At 37.9% G+C, this 17,500-nt stretch overlaps 1 protein-coding gene across 1 annotated transcript in view; it reads right to left on the reverse strand.

Annotated features, from left to right (window-relative positions):
• The window catches only part of HADHA (hydroxyacyl-CoA dehydrogenase trifunctional multienzyme complex subunit alpha), a 42,311-nt gene that overhangs the window by 23,445 nt on the left and 1,366 nt on the right, over positions 1–17,500 (reverse strand). Inside the window, exons 2-9 of the mRNA XM_086325930.1 lie at positions 13,349–13,390; positions 13,185–13,255; positions 11,769–11,902; positions 6,461–6,599; positions 5,387–5,506; positions 3,948–4,050; positions 903–1,025; positions 319–437 (exon numbers count right to left, since the gene is read on the reverse strand). Coding sequence (XP_086182056.1) covers positions 319–437; positions 903–1,025; positions 3,948–4,050; positions 5,387–5,506; positions 6,461–6,599; positions 11,769–11,902; positions 13,185–13,255; positions 13,349–13,390 — 851 coding nt within the window. The remainder of the gene's footprint in view (positions 1–318; positions 438–902; positions 1,026–3,947; positions 4,051–5,386; positions 5,507–6,460; positions 6,600–11,768; positions 11,903–13,184; positions 13,256–13,348; positions 13,391–17,500) is intronic.

A 17,500-nucleotide genomic window follows, 5' to 3' on the forward strand; every position in this document is an offset into this window, starting at 1 on the left:
TTTCGACTATCTCTTAATTAATGCCTGATATTTTACTGGCCGCCTTATACTGATAAGACATAGGTTCCTTTCCTGGTTTATAACTGGTAGTTTTAAGCTCATCAACTAAAAAGTATGCCTGGCACTAATTTCCCCCAAATACCCATTTCTGTAAATCCTCATAGCTTGCTATGCTCATGTGTTATTTTTAGTTAAGTATTTTGACAGCAGCATGAAGAACTTTAGTGCTGGCATGCATGGTGCAGAATGGCAATAAAGAGTACTGCTCTCGACAGAGGGAAGAAACATGAGATGTTGGAGGATGGGGTAAAGACTCACATCAATTATTTTCAGGGGTGCAGGATAAAGGCCTTTGGTCTGCTTTCGTACTTTTTCTTCCACCTTTTTGTAAATCTGTTGCCTGACAAATGGAATACTCAAGGCGTATGACGTCAATTCTGTAAGGTAAAATGCTATTTATTAGCTTCTTACTGGTAAGAGCCCAGCCTCCCTTATTAGTTTGTTCTGTAAACTCCACAAAAATGCAGTGATTCTAGCTCTCTGTAAGAACTGCTCTTTACTCTGATATACACAATCTAAATTGCAACCTAAGCACTTCTTTAAACTTAAGTTGATAAGTATTAATGCTGAGTGTTGGGTACATGGTATTTATTACACAATTATATTATTCCATTTTGGTATTACTTTAAATTTTCCAAAATAAAAAGTTTTTTCTGAAAATGTCTTTAACCAATGTAAGGTCCAGGACTAGAGCTTTGAGCAGAGTTATTGCACCCTCTAAGGCTGAGTTTACACTTAAGAGTAAACAATGCATTTATCTTTTCCTTATTCAAATTCATGGCAAATCAAATTAAATTCCCTGGAAAGAAGCTGTGACTTTGTTTTTTAATAATGACACTCACTTTCTACCAATCCCTTGTCTCTCTTTGGAGTGATCTTTTTATCAGCTAGTCCTTTGGCAAAAGTAATTGCAACTTCTTCTAAGTATTCAATTGTCCGTTCCTCTGGAGGTTTTACTCCTGGTCCTGTAAAGATGAACACAACAGACTGGAATGTCAGTCAGGCTTGGCTCAGTCCCAGGTGGGCAAAACCCCAGGAAAACCAAAGCCAAAGACTCGTACCCATTTTCAGCACAGTTTTCTAAGTCAAACTAGAAACTGGTGGGTGGCAGTGTCATGAACTATGGACTCAAAAAGAGAAGTCACGCTGAGCAAAGGTGTAACAACCTACTCCAGAGAGAAAACAAATCTTAAGCCCCATAAATCTGGCTTCCACTTCTGAGTAGGATGTATTATGTTTCATGAGACCTGTATTCTCGCTGCAAAACTGGAAAAAAGTTAATTGCAAAATCACATCTGTAAAGATACTGGAGAGCTGTAGAAGCAACAAAGGTTATATAAATAGAATTCCAGAGAGGGAAGAGCCTGTCAGAGGTGAACTGCGGACATTCTCTTTTCTGCAGGCATGTGCTGATTTTGGGCATCGGCTGAGGACTGGATGTGGCTCAGGCAGAAGGATGCTACTGAGAGAACGTGAAATGATCAGAGCTTTTGGTGGTCACATACAATAGGTGAGAACTAGTAAAAATCAAACACAAAGCTAGTTTTCCTGCATGGAATATCTGTGAAGTTCTAAGGTGGTGCAAGAGGCTGGAAGCTAGAGTGTAATCTCCCATAGTGTCATAATGTTTAGCATAGCAGTACTTCTAGAGAGAGAGGAACTTGCCAAAAACATCAACTGACTTTTCACCTGAGGCCTTTGCCTGACACCAAACTTACTGAATGGAGGAAAATAAAAAGATAGACTCAAAAACCCCAAAGGCTGATTGTACAGCCTTTGAAAACACACACCCATCAGGCTCTCAATCAAAAGCTTGTAAGAGCCACACTTAAAAACTCTTCCCTATTTTCAGCCTCTGTGGAGGAGACAAAAAATGAACTAAGTCACTAACTTCCGAATAACAAAAGTGCATAGGGTCCATGGAAGTCATAATGCCGGAATTATGGAAGAATACGGGAGATCAGTTACTATAGAAAAGAAGCACTTCAGAGATCTACAGAGGGGCCCCTTGAAACTCTGGCCAAGTTATCATTCTACACATGCATGAGAGGAAACTATCTGAGGTCAGGGAGAGAGCCATCATAAAGGCATGAAAAAAAGTAAGAAAAAATGACCTATAGCTAGGAGACAAACTGACTGATAGAAACAGATGCAGAAATGGAAAGATAGAATAAGCAGATACAAAAGTTAGAAAGGTTACTGTAAATTCATGCTGTATGTTCAAGAAGATAGAGGAAAACAGAAACATAATAAGGAAAAATTGATTTAACAGTGAATCAAATGTTACTTCTAAATATGAGAAAACAACAATGCTGAAACAAAAAATACAGGTGATTGGATTAGTAGCAAATTATACAGTGAAGAAGAAAAAATCAGGAAACTTGAATATATGGCAAAGAAATATAAACAGACTGAAAAAGAAAAACAGAGCTTCTAACATATATGAGGTTGAGGTCTCAGAAAAAAGGTAGGGAACTGAGGAGTCAAAAGATCTGTACTCTAAAAACTATAAGATGCTAATGAAAGAAACTGAAGATGACACAAACTGATGGGAAGATATACCATTTTCTTGGATTGGATGAATCAATATTGTCAAAAAGACTATATTACCCAAGGCAATCTACAGATTCAGTGCAATCCCTATCAAATTACCAATGGCTTTTTCCAGAGAACTAGAAGAAAGAAATCTTAAAATTTGCATGGAGACACAAAAGACCCCAATAGTCAAAGCAATCTTGAGAAAGAAAAACAGAGCTGGAGGAATCAGGCCCGACTTCAGACTATACTACAAACTAGTCATCAAAACAGTATGGTAGTGGCACAGAAACGAAATATAGATCAATGGAACAGGACAGAGGGCCCACAAGTAAATCTGCACACTTATGGTCAAGAAATCTATGACAAAGAAGGCAAAACTACAATGGAGGAAAGAGAAAGAGAGCCTCTTTAATAAGTGGTGCTGGAAAAACTGGAGAGCTACATGTAAAAGTATGAAATTAGAACACTTTCTAATACCACACACAAAAATAAACTCAAAATGGATTAAAGACCTAAATGTAAGGCCAGGAACTATAAAACTCTTAGAGAAAAACAGAACTCTCTGACAAAAACTGCAGGAAGATCCTCTTTGACTTACCTCCTCGAGTAATGGAAATAAAAAACAAAAGTAAATGAATGGGAGCTAATAAAACTTAAAAGCTTTTGCACAGTGAAGGAAATGATTAATATAAACAAGATGAAATGACAACCTTCAGAATGGGAGAAAATAACTGAATACAAAGCAACTGACAAAGAATTAATCTCTAAAATGTACAAGCAGCTCATGTAGGGGCTTCCCTGATAGCTCAGTGAAGAATCTGCCTGCAAAAAAGGAGACCCTGGTTTGATTCCTGGGTCAGGAAGATCCACTGGAGAAGGGATAGGCTACCCACTTTAGTATTCTTGGGCTTCCCTGGTGGCTCAACTGGTAAAGAATCCACCCACAACGTGGGAGACCTGGGTTTGATCCCTGGGTTGGGAGGATCCTCTGGAGAAGGGAACAGCTACCCACTCCAGTATTCTGGCCTGGAGAATTCCATGAGGTTGCAAAGAGTTAGACACGACTGAGCGGCTTTCACTTTCACCTTCATGCAACTCAGTATCAGGAAAGCAAACAACCCAGTCAAAAAGTGGGTGGACGATCTAAACAAGCATTTCTCCAAAGAAGACATATAGCAGATGGCCAATAAACACAGGAAAAGATGCTCAATATTGTTCATCAGTAGAGAAATGCAATGACTCATTTCTTAAGTATATGAATTTCACTTTAACCAATATTCAAGATATTAACACTTTTAAGAAAATATATAACTTCATAAGGCTCAATTCTGAGTCATGTTAACACTTACCCAGTGGTTCCACCAGTTGGTCAACCAGTCCCATTTTCTTTGCTCTGTCTGCACGAATGCCTCTACCAGTCAGCATCATGTCAAAAGCAGCAGGTATACCCACCTAACAGGCAAGCAAGGATTTGAGTAGAAGGGAAAAAATATCAGAGTGATAATTACAATTTACAAATCATACAACTGAGCAAAATAATTATTAAAATAAGAAAAGTCAAAACAGATTTTCATGCTGTATATCAAATAATGAAATTTTATACAGATACACATTCAGGTAACTTATAGTTTTAGAAACCTCCACTTGAAGTGAAAACATCTTTGTATATTTTAATTCAGTATGTAGGATTTCTGTCTTATGGATTGATAAAGTGGAGAAAAAAAATTCATGTTTTCTAAAATTGTACAATTATGTCATTTTGAGTTTCTTCTCTATCATTTGTATAATATTTAAAATTCCTACAATGGAATTAGTAGAGACTTTGAGAAACTTCATTGTGTTGAAAATGTCTTTAGAAAGGATCTCAGACTTGGGATTTCCCTGGTGGTCCAGTGGTTAAGACTCTGTACTCTCAACCTGTGCAGGGGGCCCAGGTTCAATCCCTGGTAGGGGATGGAAATGCCCCCCCGCTTCCAACAATAACAAAGAAACTCAGCTATATTTTTTACACACATATAGGCATATTCATTCTTTCAATAAATCCTCTTGACAATTTCTATGAAGAAATACACACTATTTAATATCAGAATGAATACCATAAGCTTTCCCATTTTTCTGTGTCCAACTCATATCAACTTCTCTCCAAAGAGCATTTCTGTGGAGTGATTGCTGTTTTCCTGAAGAATCTATAGTGCCAGAGGCTATGAGGTTCAGGTGGTACTCATGTTTGATGTTAAGATTGCTCTGCAGCCTCCAGGTCTCACTGTCCTTCCCCTTCTTAATAATTCAAAAGCCGGATGGGCCCCTTTGGGTTTATAGAATACAATGAGATCGTCCAGGGACTTCCCTGGTGGTCCAGTGTTAAGCCTCTGCACTTCCACTGTTGAGGGTTTGATCCCTGGTCGCTGAACTAAGATTCCACATGCTGTGCAGCCAAAAAAAAAGGTCTGTCTCTTATAGTTATCATGAGATAAGATCCAAGGATCTGAAAAGCTGATAAGATTGTACTGTGCAGAGAAGGAACAAATTAAACTGTTAGGTTTCAGAAAGCAAGACATGTATGTTATTTATCTCTTCCCTTCTTTAGGGACTAACAAAGGCCCGTGATCAATCATCTTGATTAAGGAATTAAAAAAATAAACAGACATTAATCTCATATATTCATATTTTATTTGGTTTATAAATTTTACCATGAGTACACATACAATACCTTCTGTACAAGAGGAAATAGATCAAATGGATATATAGGACTGAAGATCTCAAGTTCACATTGAGATCTTAAACTCACCATCTTGGGCAGCCTTTGTGTGGCTCCTGCTCCTGGTAAGATTCCCAGCAAGACCTCAGGGGAACCCAATACTGTTTTCTTATCTTTTGTTGCTATTCTGTATTGGCATGAAATGGCAAGCTTCAAACAAATGAAGGAAAATTAGAATGTTAAAAAACTTAGTTTTATAGCATCTTAGGATATGTGAGGGTCTAAAAATTACTTATAAGGCAGGAATGTGCCCACAGAATTTCTTAGGCTGGCATTTGATGCTTTCTAGAATTTACCTTTCTGGCTTCCTTCATTTGTCTTTCCTAAGTTATTAAACTCTTTTAGGTCTACAGATCCCCTTGATTATCTAAAAACTATGGAAATTTTCAATAGAGAAATGCACACACAATTATCTCAGGTTTAGAAGCCCTATACCCTATAAAGACTCTTCAGTCAAGTAGGCCTACTTATGGTATCCTAATTAGGCTTTGTTATCCTTGTCTTTGTTCACATCATGCCACATGTGGAATGTTTTGCCACTGTTTTCTCGTTAATCAAATTCTGCTTATCTTTTAGAACCAGATACAGCTTTCCTTCATTAATGTGTGAAAGTGGCTAGTATAGAACCCAGCACGTGATAAATGTCCAAAAAATGTTCTTTTTTCCCCGCCTCCTTCTTTTCTATGTGTTCCAGTCTGGTAAATATCTCTTCTCTCAGACCTTGTGTTATTTATCGTCTTTACTACACACAGAACACACGACATACACTATATGCTGTCTTAACTAAAGTAGCTCAAGAGCATGAACTGCACTTATGAATTTTTGCCTTGCAAACTTGAACAAGGTTTTTTATATTTGAAAGGGAACTTAGGGATCCCGTTCAACTCTTCTTAATTTATAAATGAAAACGTGCCACTCTGATTTGCTTGCTCAGTGCCATGAGACTAAGACTAAAAACCTATCCAGAAGTTTAATGACTCAGAAAAAGCTGACTCGCCCTCAAGAGCTTTTCTTAAGGCAAAACAGTGGCCTAAAGGTTTGCAGCTGGTGGATCCCAACAATGAGCTGGCCCGTGTTTCGATGACTCTGGAAGAAATCTGTTACCTCAAGTCCTCCTCCTAAGCAGGATCCATTGATGGCAGCCACGACAGGCTTTGTGGACTTCTCAAGTTTCTCAAACATTTTCTGTGCTTCTTGTGATATTTGCGTTACTTCTTGAGAGGTCGTACAAGAATTTAACATGCTGTAGTAAACATGAAAACAGAGAACAGAAAAAAAAAAAAACAAAGATAAAACTATAACTCACTTTGTTCAGTACTTCATCCACCATAACCTTATTGTACCATATATCAATATTTGGTAGTGAGTCTTCAAATACTCAGAAGTTTAAGAAGAATGATTTTGTCTCAGATAGCACTAATATCAGTGACATCATCTCTCTACAAAATTCAGGGAACATGAACAAAACATGGTGAATAGTTTATATCTGCTTTGATAGCAAATCATTAGATTACAAATCTTCTGGTAAATATTTTCATGATCAGATTAAACATTTTAATTATCAGTAGCTTTCAGATTGAACATCAGTGGAAATGACAGAGAAAAAAGCTTCTCTTACAACAATGTTTCCTCAACATCCTTTAATTTCAGTTTCCTTCATTTGCTACTTAACTGTTTCTGAACACATTTAAGCTGTGGGTTTTTCATTTTGATCAAAGATAACTGATTTCCTGTCACATTTCCTGTGTGCTGGGAGTGGCTCAGCTAGCCTCACAGAAGCTGCAAGTACTTTACTAAGGATTTAGGTGGCTACTATTAGGTACATCAATGTCTTGCTAGGCTGGAATAACCAAGGCAAAAGAAAAAGTCCTTGATGTAGATAACTCTGCTTTTTTCAAAAAATAAACAGAATATTTATAAATTTCTAATTACTGTACATAAACAAAGAAGAGTACACAATATTCAGTTCAGTGGTGTCCGACTCTTTGCAACCCCATGAACCTCAGCACACCAGGCCTCCCTGTCCATCACCAACTCCCGGAGTCTACCCAAACTCATGTCCATTGAGTCGGGGATGCCATCCAACTGTCTCTGCCATTCCCTGCCTGTCGTCCCCTTCTCCTCCAGCCCTCAATCTTTCCCAACATCAGGGTCTTTTCCAATGAGTCAGCTCTTCGCATCAGGTGGCCAAAGTACTGGAGTTTCAGCTTCAGCATCAGTCCTTCCAATGATCACACAGGACCAATCTCCTTTAGGATGGATTGGTTGGATCTCCTTGCAGTCCAAGGGACTCTCAAGAGTTCTCCAACATCACAGTTCAAAAGCATCAGTTCTTCGATGCTCGGCTTTCTTTATAGTCCAACTCTCACATCCATACATGACCAATGGAAAAACCACAGCCTTGACTAGATGGACCTTTGTTGGCAAAGTAATGTCTCTGCTTTTTAAAATGCTGTCTAGGTTGGTCATAACTTTCCTTCCAAGGAGTAAGCATCTTAATTTCATGGCTGCAATCACCATCTGCAGTGATTTTGGAGCCCAAAAAAGTAGTCAGCCACGGTTTCCCCATCTATTTGCCATGATCTTAGTTTTCTGAATGTTGAGCTTTAAGCCAACTTTTTCACTCCCCTCTTTCACTTTCACCAAGAGGCTCTTTAGATCTTCTTCACTTTCTGCCATAAGGGTGGTGTCATCTGCATATCTGAGGTTATCGATCTTTCTTCCGGCAATCTTGATTCCAGTTTGTGCTTCCTCCAGCCCAGCATTTCTCATGATGTACTCTTCATATCAGTTAAATAAGCAGGGTGACAATATACAGGCTTGACATACTCCTTTTCCTGTTTGGAACCAGTCTGTTGTTCCATGTCCAGTTCTAACTGTTGCTGCCTGATCAGCATACAGGTTTCTCAAGAGGCAGGTCAGGTGGTCTGGTATTCCCATCTCCTTCAGAATTTTCCACAGATTATTGTGATTCACACAGTCAAAGGCTTTGGCATAGTCAATAAAGCAATAGATGTTTTTCTGGAACCCTCTTGCTTTTTCGATGATCCAGCGGATGTCAGTAATTTGATCTCTGGTTCCTCTGCCTTTTCTAAAACCAGATTGAACATCTGGAAGTTCATGGTTCACGTATTGCTGAAGCCTGGCTTGGGGAATTTTGAGCATTACTTTACTAGCATGTGAGATGAGTGCAATTGTGCAGTAGTTTGAGCATTCTTTGGCATTACCTTTCTTTGGGATTGGAATGAAAACTGACCTTTTCCAGTCCTGTGGCCACTGCTGAGTTTTCCAATTTGCTGGCATATTGAGTGCAGCATTTTCACAGCATCATCTTTCAGGATTTGAAATAGCTCAACTGGAATTCCATCACCTCCACTAGCTTTGTTTGTAGGCCCACTTGACTTCACCTTCCAGGATGTCTGGCTCTAGGTGAGTGATCACACTATCATGATTATCTGGGTCATGAAGATCTTTTTTGCACAGTTCTCCTGTGTATTCTTGCCACCTCTTCTTAATATCTTCTGCTTCTGTTAGGTCCATACCATTTCTGTCCTTTATTGAGCCCATCTTTGCATGAAATGTTCCCTTGGTATTTCTAATTTTCTTGAAGAGATCTCTAGTCTTTCTCATTCTATTGTTTTCCTCTATTTCTTTGCATTGATTGCCGAGTAGGGCTTTCTTATCTCTCCTTGCTATTCTTTGGAACTGTGCATTCAAATGGGTATATCTTTCCTTTTCTCCTTTGCTTTTTGCTTCTCTTGTTTTCACAGCTATTTGTAAGGCCTCCTCAGACAGCCATTTTGCTTTTTTTGCATTTCTTTTTCTTGGGGATGGTCTTGATCCCTGTCTCCTGTACAATGTCACGAACCTCCGTCCATAGTTCATCAGGCACTCTGTCTATCAGATCTAGTCCCTTAAATCTATTTCTCACTTCCACTGTATAATCATAAGGGATTTGATTTAGGTCATACCTGAATGGTCTAGTGATTTTCCCCACTTTCTTCAATTTAAATCTGAATTTGGCAATAAGGAGTTCATGATCTGAGCCACAGTCAGCTCCCGGTCTTGTTTTTGCTGACTGTATAGAGCTTGTCCATCTTTGGCTGCAAATATAGTCAATCTGATTTTGGTGTTGGCCATCTGGTGATGTCCATGTGTAGAGTCTTGTGTTGTTGAAAGAGGGTGTTTGCTATGACCAGTGTGTTCTCTTGGCAAAACTCGATTAGCCTTTGCCCTGCTTCATTCTGTACTCCAAGGCCAAATTTGCCTGTTACTCCAGGTGTTTCTTGACTTCCTACTTTTGCATTCCAGTCCCCTATAATGAAAAGGACGTCTTTTTTGGGTGTTAGTTCTAAAAGGTCTTGCAGGTCTTCACAGAACCGTTTAACTTCAGCTTCTTCAGCGTTACTGGTTGGGGCACAGACTTGGATTACCGTGATATTGAATGGTTTGCCTTGGAAACGAACAGAGATCATTCTGTTGTTTTTGAGATTGGATCCAAGTACTGCATTTCAGATTCTTTTGTTGACTATAATGGCTACTCCATTTCTTCTAAGGGATTCCTGCCCACAGTAGTAGATACAATGGTCATCTGGGTTAAATTCACCCATTCCTGTCCATTTTAGTTCGCTGATTCCTAGAATGTTGACGTTCACTCTTGCCATCTCCTGTTTGACCACTTTCAATTTTCGTGATTCATGGACCTAACACTCCAGGTTCCTATGCAATATTGCTCTTTTGAGCATTGGACCTTGCTTCTATCAGCAGTCCCATCCACAGCTGAGTGCTGTTTTTGCTTTGGCTCCATCCCTTCATTCTTTCTGCAGTTATTTCTCCATTGATCGTCACTATCATATTGGGCACCTACCAACCTGGGGAGTTCATCTTTCTCTGTCCTATCTTTTTGCCTTTTCATACTGTTCATGGGGTTCTCAAGGCAAGAATACTGAACTGGTTTGCCATTCCCTTCTCTAGCAGATCACATTCTGTCAGACCTCTCCGCCATGACCCGTCCATCTTAGGTGGCCCCACACAGCATGGCTTAGTTTCATTGAGTTAGACAAGGCTGTGGTCCATGCGATCAGATTGGCTTGTTGTCTGTGATTGTGGTTTCAGTCTGTCTGCCCTCTGATGCCCTCTCTTAGTGCCTACTGTCTTACTTGGGTTTCTCTTACCTTGGACGTGGGATATCTTCACAGCTGCTCCAGCAAAGTGCAGCTGCTGCTCCTTACCTTGGATGTGGGATATCTCCTCACAGCCATACTGAACAATGTTTAAAAGTATACAAGTACCTTAAATACAAATTATTAAGCCAATAATGCTGGCTATCATTGCCTAAACTTCAAAGAATCATAAAACAAATACCTATTTCTTACAGAATTAACAACTGTCAACATTTTAACCCGTTAAACAAACACTAAGATACCATCTCTCCTTATTTTTGCTTTAAAGTGTAAAAAAGTTATATATACATATATTATATCATGAAAAAAAGAAAGAAAATATTAGCTGTATTGGTAAAGTACTCTCTGACCTCCTCAAGTTCTATCAGCTACTTCGTTTACCCTGAAACATCCATTATTATATACTTGCAGTACAATCTTCAGACCAACTATGTATTTGTATCCATAAATAATACAGAGAAGTATTTTATGTGTTGTTTTAAAATGTTTACATAAACTATATACTGTACCAAATATTCTGCAAGTTGCTTTGTTTTTTTAATTTAACATATTTTTGAGTTCTAACATTATGCTGTAGATCTAGTTAGATCCTTTGAATTGTTTTTATAGCATTTTATCTTAAGAATATTCCACATTTACTTATCTATTACCCTCATGACTGACATTTAGTTTGTTTCAAATTCTTCACTATTGTAAATTACACAGGACTGAACATCCTTATGCATGTATGGGTCCTAAAAAACAAAGGATGGGATTTCTCCAGCATACATACCTAGAACAGATCATATGATACATGTATTTTCAGTTTTACTAAATTTTATCAAATTGTTCTCCAAGGTGGCTATACCAATTTTCAGTCCTAGTAACACTCAACTTTCTCATTTTTCCAAGTCTTTGCTAACATCATATTTTCAAACTTTTAAATGTTTGCTGGTCTGACAGATAGGAAAAAAAGGGCATCTCATTGTTAGTTTGGTTTTATAGTAATTATTCTACTCAAATACTGCTCCTTGAACTACTTTCAACTTCTTTAAAGAAAGGCTGGATTCAGTCTTATAAGGTTTAAGCAACAAGTCTCTATCAACTTTATTTATATTCATGAAAATAACACAAAAAGTAACTTTCAGAGAAAATTTACTTCTACTTTCTTTTCAAATGAGAAATGATAAGGCCTAAAAAACATACCTTTAGCCAAGATAAAATGTGATTTCAAATTTTCTGAAACTTACTTCAGATCAGCACCTGCAATGAAGCAGCCAGGCTTTGTTGAGATAAGGACGGCACTTCTGATCTGACTGCTAGACCAGACTTCATTCATTACTTCCATGAACTCTGAATGCAGTTCTTGACTTAGAGTATTCACCTGCCAAAGGGAAATACACATAAATCTAATGGTTTAAATTTGATGTAGTAGACATACAAATCACCACCCAAGGCTATTTTGATTACAGGAAATATATTTACCCAGGAGAAATACACTGTTAAAAGAAATAGGGAAATAAACAAACCAACAGGCCAGCAGCTATTTATTCAGGTGCTTTGGCCAATGCCTTCCTCTAAAAAATAGTTCTCCTTAAAGGAGGAGCTCATAGTCCTAAGAGTTTGAATCATATGCAGGCTATAAAGTAAGTCTACATTTATCAGCATGGAAAAAAATTTGTATAATGTTAAGGGAAAAAAAGAATCAAAATTAGACAAATAGTATGATCTTAATTTTTAGAATACTGTTTGCTGAAACTAGATTAAATGTTAAAAGTGGTTATCTTGGGGTTTGGAGTATGAATGATTGTTATTTTCCTCTTAATTGCTTTCAAATGTCCAACCATAGGCATTTGTTATATTTGTGTTCAGGAAAAATGCTTAACTTAGAAAATACTGAAAAAATACCGTAAGTCTGAATCACTGCTCAGTAAATGCCAACCTCACTCTAGAGAGGGGGACTGGCTCTTACTTTCCTTAATTTGTGTTAGATGTTAATTGCTTGCATCTAGGTCCTCCTACTTCATTTAGGTCTCTGGTAACAAGATTTCTGAAACAGGAAATCTTTACAGCAACTTTAGGTGGGGGGAAAGCATGAGCTCCTCAAATATAGCTTTTCTTGGCAAAAGATTGGATTAATGCTGCATATTTTGTTGAAGTTGCCAAAAACAAATGAAGCCCCATTTTGAGTGGAATTTGATTTCTGATAACATGAATTGCACCAAGTCATTCAAGGCCCTCAGGAACCTTAATGACATTTAACTCAGTCAACTTACTATGAGTAATGACTCATGTCAGGCAGGTTAAGAAAGTTGACATAAGAACCTCATAGTTAAGACAAGTAGGTCAATTTTAATTCTTATAAACAAAGCTTGCACTTGGCTTCTTATCTAATAAACTATCTTATAATTCTACAGTGTAACAGAAGGCATGTATTAATCCTTGATGTTAATCTGATACCTCTACAGTGAACTAGAAATAATTCTTAAACAAGGATGTCTGCTGCAGAAAACTGCATCCTGTGGGCAAGTTCTCAAACTCTATCAAAACTGTAAACCCATGTGACAAGATTAGCGTCAAATTAGTGGATTTATTTCTCTGCCATTCAGGAATGTGTTAATGAATGCAGTGAGTAGAAATAAACTGCAGTGAATTAAATTAGGTACCTTTGAATTGGGTGAGTTAATTCGAATAACTGCCACATCCCCTCTGACTCCATAGTTAATATGGGTTCTGGCTAAAAAGAGAAGGAAAACTTATTTGTAAACATGTTTATGGCTAAATAAGTATAAAAAGCAATGAAAGCATGTCACTGAGAAATCAAACTTACTCAGCAAAGCAGAGGACCTTGTAAAACTGCGGCAAATATAACCTGTAAGGAAACGTATTTCACAATTAATTATTTTCAAAACAGAATTTCTATTTGTTGCTTGTTGTTCAGGTGCTAAGTCGTGTCCAACTCTTTGCAACCCCCATGGACTGCAGCATGCCAGGCTCCTATGTCCTCCACTATCCCCTGGAGTTTGTTCAAATTCATGAAATTCATGAATTTCTATAATACCTGCTACATATAACAACGCTGGAGTTTACAACAACAAGAAAACCAAAATTAGAATAAAGTGTTCCAGATCATTATTGTGACTATTACTGTATCTTTTTTGTTTCAATTATCAGGTCATATGATTACCTGGATACTAAATGTGGTAGTTGGAATGGCCTCTCAAGGATGTCCATGTCCCCAGAAATTGAGTATGTTAGGTTATATGGCAAATGGAGATAAAGGATGCAAATGGAATGAAGGTGGCTAATTTGCTGACCTTAATACAGGGAGATTAGCCTGGATTATTCAGCTATACAGTGTAATTATAAAGGAGCAGAAAAAGGCAAAAGAACCAGAAGATGGCAGCATGAGAACCCACTCTGCTGGCTATGAAGAAGTCAAAAAATGCAGGCAGCCTCTGGAAGCTAGAAAAAGCAAGGAAACAGATTCTCCTTTAGTGTCCAGAATGAACTCAGTCCTGCCAATACCTCTGATTTCAGCCCAGTAAGACTCATTTCTGATGTCCATAACTGTATGATCATAAATTTGTATTGTTTCAGATGCTGTTTGTGGAAATTTAGGGCCACAATAGGAAACAAATACACTAAGACAATAAATAATCTATTGATACAAAGCAATCTGTAACGTCAGTTCCAAATGCATTCCAAAGGTATCTCAAGCACATTCTCCAGCCGGGTCCTCTTGCATTTTTATGGAGAGATGGACTTCCCAGTGTCATGAAGAGTAAAATCAAGGCGCATCAGAGACTCCGCGAGTCTCTCCATCCTGCAGTTCTTTAAAGGAGGGGAAGAGAAGGCACAGAAAAGCAGCAGCTTTGTACGGCCTTAAAGGCCAAACGACGTGCTATTAAAGAAAGAAAACTGTAGATGGTGCCAGAACCACAGCGGGGTGATCACCGGTTCTGTCTGCATTTTTTTCTTTAAGCAATCCAAATCAGTACTCACAGGGCAAAGACAAAGGACCTGAGAGTCCCAAGCCTTGGGTTCAACCATCAAGTTTACCATTCACTAGCTGTATGGCCATGTATAAGTCTCTTAGAGCATTTCAGTGTTCTTACAAAGATAGAAGTAGAAGTGATGTAATGATTATAACAGTACCTGTAAATCAAAGTGCTACACTAAAGTAAATTAAGATAGGAGAAGCCAGCCATCTCCTCAATCTCCAGTGCCTCTGTTTCACTAATGATAAACTTCCTTTTGCTTTTCCATTATTTGCAATCTGTATCATCTGTATTTATCACTCTTCCTTTTTTATATCTGTATCAGTTCAGTTCAGTCGCTCAGTCGTGTCTGACTCTTTGCAACCCCATGAACCACAGCACACCAGGCCTCCCTGTCCATCACCAACTCCCGGAGTTCACCCAAACCCATGTCCATTGAGTCGGTAATGCCATCCAACCATCTCATCCTCTGTCGTCCCCTTCTCCTCCTGCCTTCAATCTTTCCCAGCATCAGGGTCTTTTCAAATGAGTCAACTCTTCTCATCAGGTGGCCAAAGGATTGGAGTTTCAGCTTCAACATCAGTCCTTCCAATGAACACCCAGGACCAGTCTCCTTTAGGATGGACTGGTTGGATCTCCTTGCAGTCAAGGGACTCTCAAGAGTCTTCTCCAGCACCACAGTATTGCAGTTTCACAAAGCCTTATTTTGAGATTCTGCCTACAACAATCTTTCCCTTCCCTGCCCCAATTTTTATCTTTATTACTCACTGTTTGGTTCTCTAATCACTGCATCTGTAGCAGCTGTTTCCCTCAAGTAAATTGCAATCTCCTCCAACATCATCTCGGAGTCATTCATTGTGCAACTAAAGTCTAGTGCAGTCTAACAGAACTGCTCCAGGCACCCAGAGTGAGCAGCAAGATAAAAATCCCTGTCTCTGTGGAGGAGGTGAAAATAGGTTTGGCATGAAAAGAGAGTTTGCCAATAAACTAAACATTCTGTGGGGGAGAAACCAGGTAATAAGCAATTATAACTAGAACAGGGTAAACTGAATTAGTGAGTGTGAATTGATTAGGGATGCAGGGTGGGAGAGGTGAGGTGGAAAGATAGACAAAAGACAAGAAACGTAAATATGTTAGAAGATACGCACCTAAGAAAAAAAAGAAAATAGAGCAGGTGGAGGGACAAGGGTTGTAATTCTGAAGACTAAATATCGGAGACAACTTGCCTTTGCGCCACCCCCTGCCCCACACCCATAGAGACATACACTAAATCAAGAGATAAAAAAAGAGAAAAATCACCAAATATACAACCATATCTGAACTGGAAAACAATTCCAAATCACAATAAACTAAATTAAGTTGAAATACAGGGTAGCTTTGTTTTTAGAATACAGCCTTACTCACTAACCTAACTAGGAAAGCTTACTTCAGAGCAGCTGGGTGAACTTTCACCCATATTTCCCACACCAGCAAAAGAGAGAGAACCCTTTACTCTACTTTTTAATCATTTTAACTCAAGAAGATACCTACAAGACCTAAGACTATAGCAGTGGAGAGAGCTGGATTATGCTGATACATATTTCAAATATGAACGTGTTACTATGGTTGTTAACAATTAACAGTTTTTCTCAATATCTAGTCCTGGTGAAGGGACAGGATTATGTAAGTAAGAGTCAAATTTAAATATACACCATCTGCTAAGATATCTGCCTTCAATTCATTACCTGAGAAATTGTTCTACTACTTATGTAATTAGGAATTTGGATTAGAATAGGAGTGGGGGGTAGAGAATAAGAGTGGGAATTAAGATATTTTGATCAAGATGTGATCTTCATTTGATAGTCACACTCAGAATTATAGCACTCATGCAGGAATGGGTTAAAACTTCAAGAAGTACAAATCAGTGTGAAGAATTTTAATCATCCATCATTAAATATCATAGTCTCATTAAAAGTCTGGCACTACCTAGGCACAGACTTTTAATTAGTGTTAGTCTTTTCAGTCTAAGTGGCAATCCAAGTATGCAAGTAATTTTAAATTCACTTTCTAGGCCTTTTTTTTTTTCAAAATTTATACATTGTTACTAAAAGGGGCAATAACTAATAAGTCATATTTTCTTTAAGAAATTTTAAATTAATTTTTATTAGAGTACAGTTGATTTATCAACACAATATTGTCTTAGTTTCTGCTGTACAACAAAGAAATCAGTTATACACATAAATGTATCCACTCTTTTTTAGATTCTAATCCCATATAGGTCACTACAGAGTACTGAGTTCCCTGGGCTTTATAGCAGGTTCTTATTAGTTATCTGTTTTACATACAGTAGCATGTGTATGTCAGTACCAATCCCCCAATTTATCTTTCCCCTCAGCCATATTTTCTTATAGGTTAAAACAGAATGCAAAATATAGATACACATATGTGTATCTATATTTCTATACAAAAAATATAGAAAAAGTAAGCTTGTAACTTTATCACACATGCACAATGTAAAAATTACTTTAAAAAAGTCTCAGATATATAAAATCATAATTCTTCAGGGCAGGGAAGAGTTAATAATAGCTAATATTTATTAATAATAATAGCACTTACTCCATGAAAAATTGCTTTACACCTAAAATACGCCCTTTAAAGCTCACAAGATGGTATTATTCCCCATTTCACAAAAGAGAAAACAGACATAGAAATGACTTGCCCAAGGTCACCAAAGGGTAAGGTCACCAGTGGGTAAAAGGCAGAGCCAGATTGAAACTGAGAAGTCACACTCCAAATCTAATGCTTTTAATTGCATTACCTTAAAATCAATGAAACGGAAGTTCAAAAATATACATCTGATAATTTTAAAGTGTTAAACCAAAAATGTGGAAAACAATCAAACTGTCAGGTAACATGACTGAATACTAACTGTAGGTATGTGAGTAGTAAGAGAAAGGGTGATTATTTTTTGCTTAACCCTTTCCCCCAATCTTTGCAACATT

The sequence above is a fragment of the Bos grunniens genome, chromosome 11 (assembly GCF_055505025.1).
Source record: "Bos grunniens cultivar Pamir isolate PY7600 chromosome 11, Bosgru_T2T1.0, whole genome shotgun sequence".
In the NCBI taxonomy this organism is placed as follows: Eukaryota; Metazoa; Chordata; class Mammalia; order Artiodactyla; family Bovidae; genus Bos; species Bos grunniens.